The sequence below is a fragment of the Anabas testudineus genome, chromosome 12 (genome assembly GCF_900324465.2).
Source record: "Anabas testudineus chromosome 12, fAnaTes1.2, whole genome shotgun sequence".
Classification (NCBI taxonomy): Eukaryota; Metazoa; Chordata; class Actinopteri; order Anabantiformes; family Anabantidae; genus Anabas; species Anabas testudineus.
The window spans coordinates 5,021,086-5,036,471 of record NC_046621.1 but is presented as its reverse complement, the minus strand read 5'-3'; the positions used below and the strand labels follow the sequence as shown (position 1 = coordinate 5,036,471).

At 38.6% G+C, this 15,386-nt stretch overlaps 1 protein-coding gene across 2 annotated transcripts in view; it reads right to left on the bottom strand.

Moving 5' to 3' along the window:
* Positions 1-15,386, bottom strand: part of lamc3 (laminin, gamma 3) — an 89,707-nt gene that overhangs the window by 58,996 nt on the left and 15,325 nt on the right. For both annotated transcript variants that reach the window (XM_026356470.1, XM_026356471.1), the window contains 2 exons: positions 10,125-10,255; positions 7,639-7,805 (listed from right to left, as the gene is read on the bottom strand). In XM_026356470.1, coding sequence (XP_026212255.1) covers positions 7,639-7,805; positions 10,125-10,255 — 298 coding nt within the window. The remainder of the gene's footprint in view (positions 1-7,638; positions 7,806-10,124; positions 10,256-15,386) is intronic.

The following is a 15,386-nucleotide window of genomic DNA, read 5'->3' as shown; positions in this document are numbered from 1 at the left end:
ATACTCGTCCTGTTTAATCCAGGTTTCTGTTAAACAGAGTATATCAAACTCCTGATCTGTGATAGTTTCATTAACAGTAAGAGCTTTAGATGTAAGAGATCTAATATTTAACAGTCCTAACTTCAGATCAGAGGTGCTGGCTGCACAATCAGTGTGCTCTGAATTTGAGGTCTGTATGTTAATTAAATTATTAAAACATACTTTCTGGGTTTTTCTAGCTTTTTGTTTAGCTCGAGGAACAGACACAGTCTCAATATGTTGAACCCTGAGTGACGACTCTGTGCAGCTAGCAGACACTTGGTTTAGCCTGTTTGTCTGCTCCCTGGCCTGGACTCTGGGTAGTCAGCGACTAGCTAGGCCTGATCTTAGACTATGAGCTATACTGCAAGAAATGAGAGCAGCACCTTCCCGAGTGGGATGGACACCGTCCCGCCCTAACAGGCCAGGTTTGCCCTCAAAAGTACTCCAATTATCTATGAAGCCCACGTTGTTTTCGGAGCACCACCTGGACATCCAGCGGTTCAGCGACCATAACCTGCTGTAGGTTATGTCACCTCGTCTCATTGGGAGGGGGCCAGAGAAGATTACCACTTCGGACATCGCCTTCGCTAATTTAAACACCTCTTTAAAGTTATTCTTGGTAACCTCAGACTGACGAAGGCGTATATCGTTAGCTCCGGCATGTATCACTATCTTTGAAAAGCTATGCTGTCCTAAGGCCCTAAGATTGCCTTCAATGTCCGGTACCCTGGCCCCCGGGATACACCTGACCACAGCCGCTGGAGCCCCTAAAGGTCTGGCTAATTTCACGTGTCTCATGATCGAGTCTCCTATAACCAGAGTTCTTCCAGGTTTCTCAGCGGGTGGATCACTGAGGGGGGCAAACCTGTTGGACACGTGAAGCGCGGGGGTGGTGTGCTCCGGTGGGCTAGCTTTAGCCTTAGCCTTAGCTTTGGCTGCGCGAGTATGCCGCCGAGTCGTCACCCACTCGCCCCGCTGTGAGGGCTCTAATGCCGGAGTCGGGGACTGGCTATCTCCGCCCGCGGCACCCAGACTGTCTTCTAAAGAAATACGACTACTCTCACTCTCTCTAACCCTCTCTAAAGTCTGGATGCGCTCCTCTAACGCTGATATCTTCTCCGTCAGAGTGCTAACTAGCACACACCTGTCACAGGTAAAATTATCGCTAACGACGGAGGAAGACGGTCTAAACATCCTGCACTCCACACACTGAACAAGCTGAATATTAGTCATCTTAAACGTACCTGAGTTGTAGAAATGTAGAAGAAATGTTGTGTAGAGTTTAAAAATCCCGCTGTTGTTCTCAGACGAAAAAACACACGCGCGTCCTCCGAGAAGCGGAAACGGAAGTCACTCCCAAAGATCCCCAACAGGCACTGAGGCCGACAGACAAATTAATATGTTATATGTATGTATACATGTTTATGGCTGCCGTCGCAGTAATGGATCTGTGCAGAGATATTTCACATTTACACCACTGTGCTGGCTGTAGCAATAACTGGTTATCTTATAATTTGGACACTACTGTATCTTACAACTTCAACACCTCCAATACCATGCTCTTGATAGGTGATCTGGCTGTCTGTCTGTCTGCAGATGTTACTTCCGATGATGGAGGGAACGTTGATTACATTAAGAAGAAAGGGAAGGAAGGCAAACCTCTCCTCATTACACACGAGTATCCAATGAGTAGAATAATTAAAAGTAGCACCACTTCTGCTACTGTTTAACTACAAATAAACATACAGTTTAGTGTCTGCTTATTAAGCTTTTCACTTTATTATTTTTAAAAATACATAAGTCATTTTTGTTTTATTGAGAATAAATGGTCTATTTTACAGTGCATTGACACATATTGTTATTTAAAAAATATGGGTATAAACAATAATAAACACTGTGCAGGTCTGGCATTCAGCCGTGATGACCACACAGTGTTTGCCTGGTTTGACTGTAGATTGAACCACAGTGCCCACAACAGTGTTGGAGAGCAACTGTGCAAACAAGAGCCCCGTTTTCATGTGAGTATACACCCCAAATGACATTGTCTTTTAAATTATTAAACTCATGACCTGTTTAAGACCTTTGAAAATTATGAACCTATCAAGTTACACTAACCTTTCTTGATTTAATTAGTCAGACAATAAATTTAGCAAACTCTGCATCAGGCCAAAGGAGGTTGCCACTGCACCTCACCTGTGTGAGAGATGATGCAATGCACCATTCTATTGTCTCATGACTATGACCAGTTTCTTAGTGCTTTTGCAGAACACACTGCAGAGATGGCCCACAATTCCTGCAGGCACAATAATTTTACTAATTTTTATATCTAAATTGCTGGATGAATGAGATGTCGGTCCAGCCAAACGAGCAGAACACCAGCCGCTATGAGGAATCATGTTGCATATATATATTTATATGACCTTTTGCAGACTGTTACAGACAAGACCTCTCTCTATTTAGCCATTTAGATTGTTTTGAAAATAGGACTTCCAAAAAGCCAAATGTCCATCAACAGTGTTGTCCACTTCAGAAGAATAGTTACTTTCATTGATCTGGTTTGTGGAAGTGTTAGGATAGTTTACTCACGTAACAGCATCATGGCAGCTTTTGCTGCAGACGTACCAGTGATAACTAACCAAGTAATGATGTATTGTCTTCATCATGAGTATAAAAAGAGATAAGATACTACTATTTAACACTGATTAAACTCAAAGTGTATATGAAGCATTTTAATTCAAATACAGTCCACGATGGGAAGAATGCTAACATGATAACACATTTTCTTAATTAATTCTTAATTCCTCATTAACTGATTTAACACATTTGATTTATGCTTAGCAGGCCATTAATTCAGCTTATTATTTAAGCCACAAAACCTCAAGAACAAATGATTATAAGCTTTAAAACAGCCTGAACTTTGTAACTAGGCCTTTTTCCACTAATGATAACAGATTAGATAATGATTTAAAGTCTAGTGCAGTATCTGTTTTATAGTGTATACAATGTGCAAATGGTTTTGGTCAATTTCCTTATTATCTTGCAGTTAAAACCTTATATTACACAGAAGATTTCTAATCCCAATTTCCTTCATTTTCTACCAGAGAATATATTAAATGTACAAACAGGTGAGCTGTAGCAAGGTTGTTACTGTGGGTTTTGGATCTTGTAGTGCAATGCTCGGTGCTTTATCTGCTTGGGTGCAAACCATTTACCAACTCCATATACTCTGACCAATTAATTAGGCACACTAATTTCATCAGTTTTTGTTGAAGTTGTCATAAAGGTGATAATTTTTCTATAAGGTGTCTAATATTTTCAACTTATTTAAATAAATAATAAATTATAATCTTTTAATAGTGGAAATCATGACAGAGCTGCTGTTTTGGATTGCATTAGATGATACGGTGTGTCTGATAAAGTGACCGGTGTTTCACTGAATATACTCTTGTCTAAGTAAAGGCCTTATCCCCCACAGTGTACTTTCTATCTTGACTTCTTGTGACTCACAGGTAGCTGAGTTCACACAAAATTGCACTTCAATACATGGAGTGCAATTATAATGCAGATCATGTGGACTCAACCATGTGACAGTTGAGGTGGAAAAGGGCTCAGCAGGAAATGAAGTGGGATGATGTTGACAGGTGCCAATTAGCATTTTTGGAAGAAAACAGAAGATTTCAGATTTATATCACTGCTCAAGATGGAAATGCAGTGTGGTAGCAGATGATCAGTATAGTACACAATGTGCATACTTCAGTGGTTATGGTTTGAATGAACCGATGATGAAGTGGTGTCTAATTCTATCATTCCAGTTTTAAACTAAAAATATGTACAGGTTGAAAAATAAAGAAATGAGTAAATGCTACTTTGCACCTCACTGACAACTATGTTCAATATATTCCACATATCTTTATACACAAATGGATTTCTGGAGAAACATCATAATTGCAGTGCATGCTGAGAGTAGAAAACTGACAGAGCTTAGAGAGAGATCAACAGGAAAAGATGTTTTTTTATGTCATAAACTTCACAAATCACCCAAAAAATAATGCAGGGAAAATATTCAATTCCCCAAGACATGTGCAGTGTTAGTCCACCGTGCAGAAATATTAGCAATCTTGTCAGAGCAATAAGTTAGAGAATGATCTGGCACAAAACCTGTTATTTCATAATCTTGAACAGCTGATTAATGACACTAAATGACATTCTGTATTGACTGTTTCTTATTAGTTAGGTTTTGCCTAATATAAGGTTTTGCAATAAGGTGGCTGGCAGGTTTGGCAATTAGGGTTCAGTGGTAGGTCGTCCATCCATCAGCTTAACACATTCATGCCATTGGATTTGTGGGAGAGAGCTGGAGTAGCCGGAGCAGTACTAGATCAAGTGTATTGTCCTAAATTACTAACAAGAATGTGAAGAAAACAAAACACTACAAAAAGGGCTTAAAGAGATTTAAGGCTTAATTCCACTTATATATCTTCCTATATCAGTCTGAGTACTACATCAGGAGGTTTAGATGATAAATATCTCATATCTGACATCTACAGTATTACGAAGCATGCTATTGATATTCACAAAAATGATCACAGTCTCCTGGTAGCCTTCAACATTAAATCAGTGGATTTAAAGGATTTAAAGTGTCTATCTACTGGAACAGCCTCAAGCTAAGCTCATGACAACATCAAACCAACAACTAATGATATCAGTCTCAGAGGGGGAGAATCATGACAACAGTGACATCCTATTGCACCTCTGATACTCACACATACACACACAAACTGCAAACTCTTGCACAATCCTTTGCATATTTTTACATACCTATTTTAGGATCATATGGGAAACTGAAAAAAAAAAAAAAAAAGATTTCCAACATCAAGATAAATTAAAAGCTCTAGTCATAGCAAAAATAATGAATACTGAAAGAATCACGTTTATGTCTCTTCTAAATCTTTGTGTGCAAAAATAAGATGTTTATTAACTGTATGTGATTTTGTTTTTATTTTCTAAAGTTCAGGTTTTATCTTAATTGTTTTCTTAGAGTTGGTTTCATGGTTTCCGAAGCCTTAAAAGGTCATGAGTCTGTTACAATTTATTCTTCTAAGAGATCATTTACTACGATATTGCTTGAAAGAGACACTTGACATTTTTGCCAGATTTGCTGAAATTGTCAGCTTCTATGAGCAGTGGTAGCAGTCACAGTGAACAGCCAACATTACTCCACTGCCCACATATTGACTGAGCACCACATTTCAAAATGTCTCTTTGGTGCCACAATAGTTAGAGTTGATGGTTGAAGTGTTTGTAAATGATGTATGTACGTATGTCGTCTTACATTACTACAGTATCTCTGTCTGGTTCTGTACTGTGGTTAATTTTAAAGGTTAAAATTCTTTTTTATTTAACTCATTACATTCTTTAATACAGCAATTACGATTTTTATCTTTTCTGTGAGCATGTTCTGCAAAATATGTTTTTCTTTTTACGTCAGTAACAATCAGTGTAGGCAAGTAGGATTTTTCATTAGCCTTAGCAGACACTAGGAGTGAGAGAGCAGAAGGGGTTGGGGGTGGGATTTGTTGCTGAAAACATTTTCTAATGCACCCTGAAAAATAGGTCTGTTAAATATTATAGCAAAGACAAAAAGATGTGCTTAAGTCTTCAAGCCGTACAGAACCACTCTGCTCCACTCCTCCCCAGAGTGGGGACTCTTTTAAGCCAAGCCTAGTATATACAGAGCATATGTGCAGCGCTGTGAGCAGGACTTAGTCATGTCCAACTGAAATGTCAGTTTTCATCAGATTGAAAGTGTAAGTGTAAGTGTCTCAATGCTAACCACATCCATTATGAAAATGACATAGCACTGACTATACTGCTGCTTTAAAAGCTCTATTCACTAATAATTTAATTTTTACTGTTTCTACTATAAAAGCCAAAGATTTCTATAATTTTTAGTGTTTTACACACTTTCATTTCCATAATGCTGATTTATTGATCAAAATAAAATAAGCCTATAAGTCTAAAATAAAACTCTTTTGCTGAAAGGTGTTTTGAACATTGCTGTGACCAAGTTACACAAATCCATACTTTTTCAGCTTTTTTTCATAATACAAGGTCAGAAGCAATACGCAGCAGATGCTGGTTACACAAATACTAATCTCACACCTTTTGATCCTTGAGATTACTAGGAGGGTTGAGACTACAAAAAAGAGTAGAACGTGTTACCCTGGTAACCAATCATTAATACAGCAGTACAGTAAACATGTGGCCAGACAATACTTTCATACTCATCTCTCTCTCTCTCTCTCAAAATGCCTATTTCTGTGTCTGGTTTGTTTTGATATAGGCAATTTAAATTGTTCAAAAACAGGTGACATAGTTTTATAAGTCATCAAAAATGCCCCAGATTGTGCAAGAAAATAAGTAATAATGCAAGTAATGGTGTGATATAAATAACAACACACATCATTTTTGCTTTTTTCCTTAGTTCCTGCAAAGTCACAGATCGTGTTCTCTCTATTCGATTAGATCTACATAGGCCTGTATATTATCAAAATGTATCTTACTCATCTTACCTTACTTCGGTGTAGTCTAAAATTACATACAGCCAAAGCAGACTCGCAACTGCAAATGGTGCTGCTGCTGCTTCTTGAACCAACTTTGATTTTGCGTGTATAAAAAAGGCAGTCAGCCCCTTCAAGTCCACAAATGTTTCACGTCTTAGACAACTCTGTTTGTTGGCATGAAGACAGCACAGAGGTGGGATCTTAACATTGTTTTATCTCTTGAGAGTTAAGAAACATGGATAAAGTAACAGTATAAATACATTACATACAGTGCAGAGACTGATTTTGCAGTTTTTTTGGTTCCAAATAAATTTATTGTATTTACCTGTAAATAAAACTGTGGCAATTACAGTGAACATTCATTTGTATTCATTTTCAAGTTGGGTGCAGTAATCTATTTAAGACACCATCTGCTTGGAACCACGAGTAAGAGTAATTAAAACAAGCTAGCTGCTTAATAGAATTCAAAAAAACTAAAAAATAATTGGGATAATCACTCTCCTTTATGCTTTTTATCCCTCAACCAATTACAATCATCTGAGACACAGCATTAAATAAATGTGAAGTGTGATGAGCCAAACATGATAACAATTGTACTAATACTGACGCACTAAAGAGGGGGTGCCTATGAACATATGAGAAGGTTTAAATATCCACAGATGGGCCAGGGAGCTGTGATTATCATACCTGTGAGCATTATTATTTTCAAATTGGGCATTTTAAATCATTAGCTTGTGTAATGAAGCCATAAAATAATTGAGTTTTTGTTCAAAAAGTGAAACCCAAAGAGTGGTGGCAGAAAAATATTTAAATGCTGTGTGAAGCTGAGTTCAGCACAATTAAATTCTCAGCATAATGAGAAGCAGTGAAATTCGCTGCTGTGCTGATTCAGATTGTAAAAACTTTTTTTTTCCAAAATCTGCACATGATGAAAGGTGGTACACTGATCATTGACAACCTGAGGTTGTCACTTGAATTTGGAACTGCCCTGTGGGTTTTGCAGAAAGCTGCACTCAGTAGATTTGTGACAGCGGCCCAAAGCCCAGCTACTCACTCAGACATTCGTTGGCAGAATCCCCAGTGGCCCTGGCCCAGGGTCTGTCCTGGTAAAAGGGGTGACATCTCTGGCAGTCGGCTCCCACTGTGTGATGTTGGCAGGAACAGACCAGGCCACCATGTTCCCCTTCAACACACTCACTGGCGTGACCGTTACACTTACATCTGAGGGAAACATAGACAGATAGTTATGTAAAGGCTGCAAGTACAACTTCTCCTCTACTCTCTCTCTCTCTCTCTCTGTTTTTCCTTGCTGACTCAACTGTGGAGGTAGTTATGCACAGAGTGAATGGAGTTGAAGGCTGAGAAGAGGGAAAGTGAGAAGGTATTTTCACCGTAAGGAGTTGTCACTTTCTATTATCTTTCATGGTTTTAAACATAGACTGAAATTAGGTGGAGTTTTCATTCCTCCTGAGTAACTGCACTCTGATAAAATGTTTACACTGCCCCAGACCATGAGAAACAATAACCAGCATGTATAGTATCAATAAGTACAGTGTTAGTATGAGCAAATGTAATAAATCTGATCATCATATGCCTATACTGTTAATACAATATCTGTTCATGTGTGCAGATCATCTCCAAATGTTTGCATGTATGCAATTTGTAAGGCAAAATACTCCCCTCAATATTTGTTAGATAAACAGAACTTATTAATTAAACTTTCATGACAGGATTGTTAATATCTGCCAATTTCCTTTCTCCCTGCATGTGGAAAGTCTATAATTTCCCACAAAGGCAGATTGGCAGATACAGCAATGTAGCTAGTTTTGTCAGGGGGCTATGATAGGGGATAGGGAGTTGTCGCTGAGTGGCATGCTCTGTCAAATTTAGCCAGCTGTCCTGCATCCAGTCGTATGCTTGCTGGAGGCTCAGACACAGTTATTTCTGTTGTTGTTGAGACGACAACAATCTGGTAGCTCCAAATCCACATATCAGAACTCTCCGCTGGAGCAGACGTGAGCTGCTTAGAGATAATTCTAACTGAATATGTTGGAGTGGGGAGTGACTGCACAGGGCATATGTGGAGTTCAAGAGGTGATGTTCAATATACAGAGGCTTCATGATACACCAGAATGAAAAGATGTGTAAAATGAGTATGTGGATTGTTGCTACCGCAGTTCTAGCACATCACAGTTTACCTTGCATTTACGTTGACACGCTGTGGAAAAATTACTACGAGTCTTTCATAGCATCAGTGACTAAAATCTGGCCAACTTGCTGAGGTGTAGCACTGAGGTGTAAAGGCATGTGTACTTGAAGAGAAAGCTGGTACAAGGCTAACATGCTGTCATGTGGGTCTCTCCCTCAGGTGTTGTGACATTGGTGGATAATTTGTCATGCTGCTGCAGTGATCCTAAGTGTTTATGACAGGTGTCAGATCAAGTTTATATTCCTTTGAAAGCTTCATCTCAACCACCTAATCGTCCACTTCTCGATGCAGTGCCAAGGTGCAGCCTGGTCCTAGGCGCCATGTCCTCTCTCATTACTGTGAGTAATAAACCAAAAGTGCAAGGAGGATGAGGGGATTTTAGTTTATTTTCATGGTTTATTTTCATCTGATAGCATCTTGACACACTGATATTTATCAGTTTTTAAAGTTTTTAAAGTTTTTTTTTTTTGGTCTAGTATGAGAGAGGAAGATAGTTAGAACCGTCACCTATCTCTGTTTATAAAGACTGAACCTTTGGTGGATGCTTCTTCTATGTAAATGCAATCATGACTTGAACTTGTTAGAAAGAGTTTTATGACCTTTCTATGTTTTATATGGTGCAAAAACATATGCAACAAATGTACATCCATTCATTATCTTAACAGCTTCTCCTCCTTCAGGTGCCCAAGTCAATCCCCTTGGACAGATCGCCACTGTATTTCAGGGCTGACACACACAGACATACAACAACAAATGTACATTATACTTTCTAAGAAAGTGTCTGGATGTTTCTATCATTTAACATAATAAGGGCCAGAGTATCTACTATGTTGCCTGGAGACAACCGATATGACACAATATATTTTTCTAACATTTAATCAAAGCCATGATCTTTCTCTAACCAAAACAGTGTTAAAAGCTATGGGTTCTAAAATCTGTGCTTTCTAAGCCCAGTCAACCACCTCCCACCCCTACTTCCTCAGGCAGTTATTGTGTTTCCTCCAACACATATTAGGCAGAGCCAGTTAGTATAATATAAATACATCTTGTAGGAGGCAGGACTGGGCTTCTGTCATGTTTGGGAGAGGACATTATAGATTTATTTAATGAAAAACACCAAAAAAGCGCAAAAACATTAGACACCACAGAGATTTTAAGACATTTTAAGCTTACATTTCTGCCAGAGTTTCAGGGGACAAAGCTCAAGGTTAAACTCCAAAGTGAATCTTTTTCATCTTTTTTTTTTTTTAACATTTCAGAAAGGCTGTTAGCTATACAAGACTATCCAAGGTGACATTATTCTGGAGGACACATTTTCAGGTGTCTCTTACCTGCCACCCACAGAGAAATCAGAGATGGCATAGAAGTACGAGCGCAACACTTTAGCGTCCTTGAAGAACTCATCTCCAAAGGTGTTAAGCCTGTCCAAAGAGATGAGCAGGTCAGTGGCTGTCACCCATTCCTGGAAAAGAAAAAAAAAGTAGGTAAGACGAAAGAACCAACAGGGTGAGAGAGATGTTAGATAACACATTTTGATATCACTCACTTTTGAAAAGTGTAATGAAAGAGAACCAGAGTGGGGCAGTCTGTTGGCTGAAGGGAGCAGGCAGGAAGCAAGAAAGAAAAGAGCAGAAACTGGGCTTTAGTTAAGAGAGACAAGTGCAGAAAGAATTTGTAAGACAGCAAAAGTTGACAGAGCAGAGAAAAGAAAAAGTTTGAACAGTGAGTTGGTTGATTAACGAAAGGATACCAGGGTGATGGTGTAACAGTAGGGGAGAGATCAGAGCTAATGGGGGAATGATGAGAACGGTGTAAGAAAGCTGAGTTAATATCAGATGGAGGGTTAAAGAATTAAAGGTGTGAATGGAGATAAAAGTCACGATATGAAACGAACAAACAAAACATAAGAGAAGAGACAATACTGCAGCACCCCTTCTGTATAACGGATAGCACCTTGCAAAGCTCCCATGCCTGATATGATTTAAACTCTTCTGTTTGAGCCCACTGCAGAGGTAAAGCCAACGATGAAGCAAGAGTGAGAAAGGAAAGTGAAGAGGGACAACACAGATAGAGGAAAAGCAAACGGGAAGTGCAATAGGGGGTGGAAGATAAAAGTGAGGCCAGGTAAAAGGAGAACACATGACATGTGGAATCTGTTACCCGTGAACAGAACCAACTTTAAAACAAATAGCAAGAGATAAACTTTCTTGGCGAGTCTGGGACTCTGTGGCAGTCCTGACAAAGCCTGTAATGCTGTACATTTTGAAGCTTCTCTCTAGAGGTATCTTTGAAGTGTGGCAATGGGAAAGAAAAAGATCGGATGGGCTTCAGACTAAAAAAGTGTGATGATTTCATTCATTCATGTCTTTCTCAGGTGCTCCAGTTACGACTAATTCACACAGATTTTCATGTTTACATGTGAGAAGAAAATACAGCCTATCTCATTCATTATAACAGAGAAGCACATCATGTGGGGAATGCAAAGAGACATTTTGTCATCTAGCAAACCACTGCGTTGGCCAATCCAGTGCATGCAAACGCTCATTCAGACTATTTTGTTATGTCAATTCCATGTTTCAGCTGTCTCCCTTGACATTGTCATGACCAAAGATGTCTCTGTAAACCAACTCCTGCCTGTAGCACCTGCCTTGTTGTACTGCAAATGGCTGTGTTACAATGTCTCTCTGGACAAAGCCCGAGTCTCTCTAGTAAATAAGATAACATCTATCAGATAAAACCAGATTTAGCCTTCTTCAGTCCATTAAGAACAAGCCGTGTATACTCTAACATATCATATCTTAGTATTTTCTAAAGCATAACATATTTACTACATCATACAGACATTTCAGTTCCCCAGAGGAAGAATCCTGCTCACTGACTTTTCTTTTAGCACCTGTATGAGGTGAGGGTATTGGTTTCATATCAGTATCTCTACTGCGTTTGGATGGATTGCAGTGATGTGTGGTGATTTCTTCACTTTTCATCTCTCAACACCACAGGGTCAAAATTAAAAATGAAATAAACATTAAAAATGTGAGCATGAAAGCAATTAGATGGGCCTGAACACAGCCTCACAGAGTCTAACTTTGAGTTAGGTTCATACTGTAGTCCTGATAGAGATTGATTTCCCTCCCCCAGGCAGGTACCTTGGTTGAGGCAGATTTTCAATCACAGTGTACAAACAGTCATGTTTATGTTTTTGTAAAAGTTACTGCTGTTAATGTGGAAATCAAAACCAGGGAACCCATTTAGGAATACTGCTATTTTGCTATGCTCACATATTGTTTTTTTTTCCATTACCAAGCAATAAGCAAACAAGAATGTGAGAAAGAGTGAGGGAGAAAAAAAAACATGAATAAAAAGGTCACTGTTTTGTAGCTGATTTAAGTCTTTTCAGAACAGTCACTTTACCTCTTTGCTTTGTAAGTGAGAAAAATTACTAAATGGGTTAGTAGTAAAAAATACTGTATAACTAGGATGACACATCTCTCTAAAATATGTTAAGCAGAAGTGCAGCAAAAGTTTAGAACTGAAAAATCTTTTAAAAGAGGTGCTTCTTAGGGGCTTTCCTGCTCTGTCAATGTGACCATCACAAGGTTTTGGGGATTCAGACCACCTGTGTGTGGTCAGACACACTGCTGAGGTATCAAGAGGTCGTAACCCTTTTTGAAACATCTGGTGTGAATATGCTGCACACGTGTTCCCGATTGGTTTAACTCTTGCAAGGGTAGTGTCAGCGTGACTACTGGATTTCAGCAGGTTAGCTTTGTAAGTAAGCCTAATAAGAAGATCAGAGCACAGTGAGCAATCATTGGCAGTGTGTATAAGATTTTGCTAATTAAAATGTTTTTAAAGAGAGAAGATGCTCATCAACTCATCCCACTTCCTTTCAAATCAAATGTGCTCCGACTTTACGTTGCCTTTTCTCCCTCTGCCCTTTTAAAAAGGATGCCGTTATTATACTGTTCTGTACATTCCCAGCCCACTAAAAGCTGTAGAACTGCTATTTTCTTCTAAGTGTTTCCACAGTGTTCAACAATAGAGTGCAGTTGGCTGGCACGCTATTGTTCCAGCGCTTCCTTATCGACTCTGCCCCTGCTTGACATGGCCCTACTGGCTAATGGGGTTTGGACGACAATGAATGACCCTGATGCACTGCAGTTGCCAGTGAAAACCGATGCCCATTTTTCATTTTGCGCTACACTAACTGGACATGACATGATTTTCATCCATGGTTTATGAGAGGGGCTGCGAGGTTTAAGATGAAAAACCTACAAAAACTCAGCAAGGTAGAAAATGAATGTTGAAAATGAGGGATAACAGTATGATCTAGTATGACAATAGATACATTAAGTTATCTTTTAACTGGGTATGCACTAATTCAATATTATTAGCAGATATCGGCCTTGATATTGCCTGAAAGGCTGGATAATGGAGCTGATCCATGGGGCCACGCTAACTAAATGTCCTCATATTCATTCATTCATATATTCCCTTTCATTACGATTTGTCAGTCCTTGCTGCTGCGTTATAATCCATGATGTACATCTACACTTATCCTATCTAGTGTAATGTTACCTCAAAGCCTACTTTAAAAATCTCTTGATAATTAAAATTCATGCTCCTGTGGACAAAATCTGGTCTATCAAATTACATAAATGGAAACACCTAGCAGCTGTTTTCGTGCAGATGTCGTTGACCTTTGCCGTGTTGTAGAATAACCAGTTTACAGTATGTTGACAATTTCTCCTTCTGTATGGTGAGTGATGGATTTATTTATCATGACTAAACTGTGTCCTCAGTAGACATTATGCCTGCCAAATAAAGTTTGCCAAAACAGCAAGATTGCTTTGTGCAGAACAATTACAAAAGCGTTTTAGAAACAAAGGTAAAGTACAGAGAATTATATTTTTTGTATTCTCTGTAGGTCTGTATTTATAAAAGTAAAATGTCCAACTGTGCAGTAGTTACATTTGGTCTGCTATTTATTGCTATGTGTTTTTCTAGTCTATTAAAGACTTGTTTTGTTTTTTATGTCACCATATTTCAAATAAAATTCAGTGTTACCAATATGCAACATGGAAATAATTTAAATTATCAAATAAATTATTAGCATAAACAGATGATAATTACTAACAAAATGCTTGGGATTCATATCTCTACTTATTAGAGACACTGGTACTGACATTGACAAGCGATTGTTTCAGCTAGCACCGCTTATGCCATTAAAGACACAGATGATCAAATGTTTTACTGCATTGTAAGCATTTCAAAATTCTTGCACATCATAAAAGCAAATACTCACTTCCATTTATCATACAGTACAAGACCATTATCATATGGAAGAGTTATTAGTTATGCTTGGTGAAACAGTGCTAATTGTGTAAGGAAAAGGAGACATAGTTCCAAATATCACTTACTGCATTGAAAGGAAGCAGTTTCTTAGGGTTAATTAGCAGTCAGCCCATTACTTACTATTTGTGCAAACCACAGCAAAAGCTTAATTAACTTTGATTCTCACTCCCTTGGAATATGGGCTTACAATGGTACAATTATGCTGACTTAGGTATTGGCCAAGGCGTTGAGAGTGGCAACTAGCCAGTCCTTTGCTTAAGACAATACTGTGGTAATGATCAATGATCAAATAAGCAGGTTCACAATTAGACATGTATCAGCCCACACCATTTGGATGATATCAAACATCGTTTTAGAGGACATCTTTGCTTAGGGGCTTATAACCTTTACTCTCAATCTACAATCTTTCATCTGTTTCCCGCTGTCTGTCTCTACCTCTTTTTTCCCTACACGTCTGTCTGTCGTCTTCCCTTCTCCCCTTTCCTGTTTCTGTTTCAGTAAGTTTCCTTGAACTCTGAAGCTTCTGGCTGCAGGCAGTGGCAGCAGAGAGAGCAGTGTCCCTCATTCCAAAGTTAATAACTTTTTAATTTAATTGCTTAAGTTCACTGTGCCCTCAATATGTATTTTTCCCCTTTTACTTATTGTCATTCAGTGCTGGAGCTTCAATTTGCCACACAGCTTTCTAGAGAGAGAGCGACAAAGAGAGGGAGAAAGAGAGAGAGTGAGGATGGACTGGTGGCAGGGGAGACACACAAACCCTTTTAATGGATGACTGAACAAATTAAATTTGAATTCATACAGCAGCTTTCATCTTCTGTGTGATTATTGAAAAAAGAAAGCTTTACAAACTTGACAACAGAACCCCCTTTGAAGTAAGCCATTACTTTAGAGAAAACATCTAAATGCTGTGTTACAAGGTAAGTGTTGTTTATTGCAAACAAATATGATTTGCCAATGAACACAACGCATCACTACTATAACTAAATAATATTCATGCAGCTGAAATGTACAGTACATGAGAAAAAAAAAATGTCTGTGGATTCATGTTTTTCTTTTTTCGGAGCAATTTTGCTTTACCTCTCAAAATTGACATGAAGATAAATGTACTTTAAAAGCAGCAAATGAAAAGTGTGAAGTCTCTATATTGAAACGTCACACTGCCTCAGCTGAGGCACGAGCGGCAAATCTGTAAAGGGATTAAAATGCTAATAAAACAGGCAAGATGCAATTCATGGTTT